This window comes from Nanorana parkeri, unplaced genomic scaffold (assembly GCF_000935625.1).
Source record: "Nanorana parkeri isolate BGI_ZX_2015 unplaced genomic scaffold, ASM93562v1 scaffold1005, whole genome shotgun sequence".
NCBI classification, from domain to species: Eukaryota; Metazoa; Chordata; class Amphibia; order Anura; family Dicroglossidae; genus Nanorana; species Nanorana parkeri.
In genome coordinates this window covers 301,497-304,745 of record NW_017307273.1, presented here as the reverse complement: position 1 = coordinate 304,745, position 3,249 = coordinate 301,497, and the positions used below count along the sequence as shown (strand labels likewise).

The window sequence follows — 3,249 nt, the reverse complement described above, 5'->3', positions numbered from 1 at the left end:
GATGGAATATAAATAGGAATAATAAACACAGAGCAAAGAGCTACAGGGGCAATTAATATAGAGGGCTGTAATATAAGGGGGACAGAGGGCTCACTTTGGTCAATCCAGTTAGTAATTAATCAACCATACCAATGTCAGATAAAGGAATTAGTTGCACTTCAGGAATAAGCAATAGTGGAAACCACTAGCACCAAACTAAAATGTATGTACACAAATGCTAGACGTCTAGCAAACAAATTAGAGGAGCTCGAACTTATGGAACTCGAAGAGGATTTTGATATAGTGGGAATAAGGGAAACTTTGCTAGACAGCTCACATGACTGAGAGTTGGGATGGTGTTGAGTCTTTGTTGCTAGTACTAGATAAGTCTGAAGTTAGCCGTAAACTAATTGTGGGTGTGAGTTACAAACCCCCGTACATAAGGGTAGACAAGGAGGTTCACCTATATTCCCAACTAGAAATAGCTTGGAAGCAGGGAAACATTGTTATAATCGGTGACTTCAACTATCTGGACATTGATTGGTCAAATGGAACCACCCCTTCAACAAAGGCTGGCCGTTTCCTATAACTGTTACGGGAACATTTCACGGATCAGATGGTAGATGTCCCAACCAGTAAGAATGCATATCTAGATCTATTAATTTAAAATAATGCGGACCTACTTGAAGAAATAGCGATTAGGGATACATTAGGTAATAGTGATCACAGGGTAATTTACTTTTAATTTAACAGTAAGATCAGTTAGGGTCCGGAACTCACTGCCACAGGCGGTGATTTCAGCAAATAATGTGGAATTGTTAATGAAACTTTTGGACGATTTCTTAAGGGGCCGTAATATACAGGGGTACAGGTACTCCTAGAATGAGAGCCTAATAGGTTGGACTTGATAGACTAATGTCTTTATTCAATCTCAAATACTATGTAACTATGTAATGTTGGGTACAGAAAAGAGAAGCGTGTCGGCAAGTATGAAGGCGAACTTCGATAAGCTGCGTCATCTAGTGTATGTCACTAAATGGGTCAAAATATTTCCAACAATGAACACTGATGAGGAGTGGGATTGTTTTAGGAATACACTGCACAATGCCATTAGCAAAGGCATACCATTGTGCAACAAAAATAAAAGAACTAAGCTAAGCCTGCATGGCTGAATAAAATGGTAAAACAATATAACAATGAAAGGAAGCTGACATTTAAAAAATATAAGATGGAGGGGACTGCATTGGCATTCCAGAGCTACAAGGAATGTAAAAAGAGATGTAAATGTTAAATCCTGGCAGCTACAATAGATTATGAAAAGATATCGCCACAGTCTGTAAGAAGAAACCCCAAAAATTCTTCCAATATATAAACAGTAAAAGGTAAGAAATGAGCAGGTAAGCCCATTAGAAGACGAGAACAGGAGAATAATCACAAACAGGGAAAGGGCTGAGGTATTAAATTCTCCTCAGTATACACTCGAGAAGAAGATGGGTTTAATTGATATCATAAGAATGTGAGTATCTTAGGGCGTAAGATACTGTAATGGTTGATGGTAGCCGGGGGCCAGCAAAGACTGGAAAGATTCGATTTGAGTAAATCGTTAGGACCGGATAGCCTGCACCCAAGGGTACTTAAAGAGCTCAGTCAAGTTATAGCATGTCCATTATTCCTAATTTTCAAGGACTCAATACAGACTGGAAGGGTACCAAGTGATTGGTGTAAAGCAATGATAGTACCAATAATCAAAAAAGGTTCAAGATACCAACAGGGATCTACAGACCAGTCAGTCTAAAATCAATATTATGCAAACTGTTTGAGGGAATGGTAAAGGACTATTTAGTGGATTTTGTTCATGGCAATGGTATAATAAGTGATAATCAGCATGGATATTTCTTGTCAGACCAACCTACTAACATTCTACGGGGAGGTGAATAGAAATCTAGAAGGAGGAAAGACAGTGGCCCCTCTCTGCCAATCTCTCCACTGGCTCCCAATTGCCCAAAAAAATAAAATTCAAAATAATTACAACAAACAAAGCCATCCAAATCTCTACCCTGACTACATCTCCAAACTCATCTAAAAATATCACCCAAACCGTCTTCTCAAGACCTCCTCTTTTGTCTTGACACCCTTTCCTGTCAAGGTGCACTCTACTAGATCAGTGAGCTCTTATTGGGCAGTTCATCATCAAGCAACTCTTTCCCAGATTTGCAAGACTGCCGTCTGGTCTACTGTTTGTACTTTCTCCAAGTTCCATCAGATGGTCATTGCAGCCTCATTTGATTCCAGCTTCGGACATAAGGTCTTTCAGATGGCTCTTTGAGTGGCATGCAGTCCCGAGTGCTGTTGTTTTGTAGCAGGTTCAACCCCCTGTATTAATGATCATGCTCTCTTTATTGCTTTCCTACAAAACTGAGACATGCTGGTAGTGAGAGGGATTATCCTGGCCTACAGGTTTTTTTTTGTTTGCCAGTTTCCAATCCTCTTGTAGACAACAGTATTGCCCTGAAGTTATACTTCCTGTGTCACTCAATGCACTCCAAGAAAACAAGAAAAGGTTTTTTTCTTGGTGAGAACAAAAATCTTTTTTTTTTTTTTTTTTTTTTTTACAGGAAATAGATTCAGCAGTTTGCTACATGCATTTTCTTACCTCTCTTCATATGGTTTTCTGCAAGCTGACATTTGCGTAGACTTTCCATCCTGCCTGTCATGCACATCTCTTTTTTTGGCTTCCTCTTCTGAACACTGCATGGAAAGAACCGGTTCCAATTAAGTATTTTATGGCTTTAGCAATATTTCAAAACAGTTTATTAAATCCCAGCAAATTACATGCTGATCATAGAACAACAAAGTTGGCTTGACACCAGTACATTTTTCTCTGTAGACTACCTATTGTTATCTACAGTACCCAGATACCTATTTTCATGCTTCCATTAAGTAAAAGGGATGGGAAGCAAGAACTTTTATGTGTTGTTTTTACCTCTTTTTATTATCCTTTGTTGCATCTCTGTGCTTCTGTTCTGCAGCCTCCTCATGCACTCTAGCAATGGCTGAGTGTGGATGACAACAGTGGACCATTCCTATGTAACATACTGTATTTTAAAATAGGCAACTTGTAGTCTCCATGGGAACCCCGTGAGACAGTGACTTTGCAGAAGCACATTTGGGAAACAGGGACACAGCACTGTCAACCCATAACAGGTTAACATGTTAAAGCTTATATGAGATTTTAGAGATTGGGTATACATGTACTTTAAAGAGACCCTG

General features: G+C 39.2%; 1 protein-coding gene across 2 annotated transcripts in view; it reads right to left on the bottom strand.

Moving 5' to 3' along the window:
* The window catches only part of RUFY2 (RUN and FYVE domain containing 2), a 28,491-nt gene that overhangs the window by 9,264 nt on the left and 15,978 nt on the right, over positions 1–3,249 (bottom strand). For both annotated transcript variants that reach the window (XM_018567093.1, XM_018567094.1), the window contains exon 13: positions 2,633–2,727. In XM_018567093.1, coding sequence (XP_018422595.1) covers positions 2,633–2,727 — 95 coding nt within the window. The remainder of the gene's footprint in view (positions 1–2,632; positions 2,728–3,249) is intronic.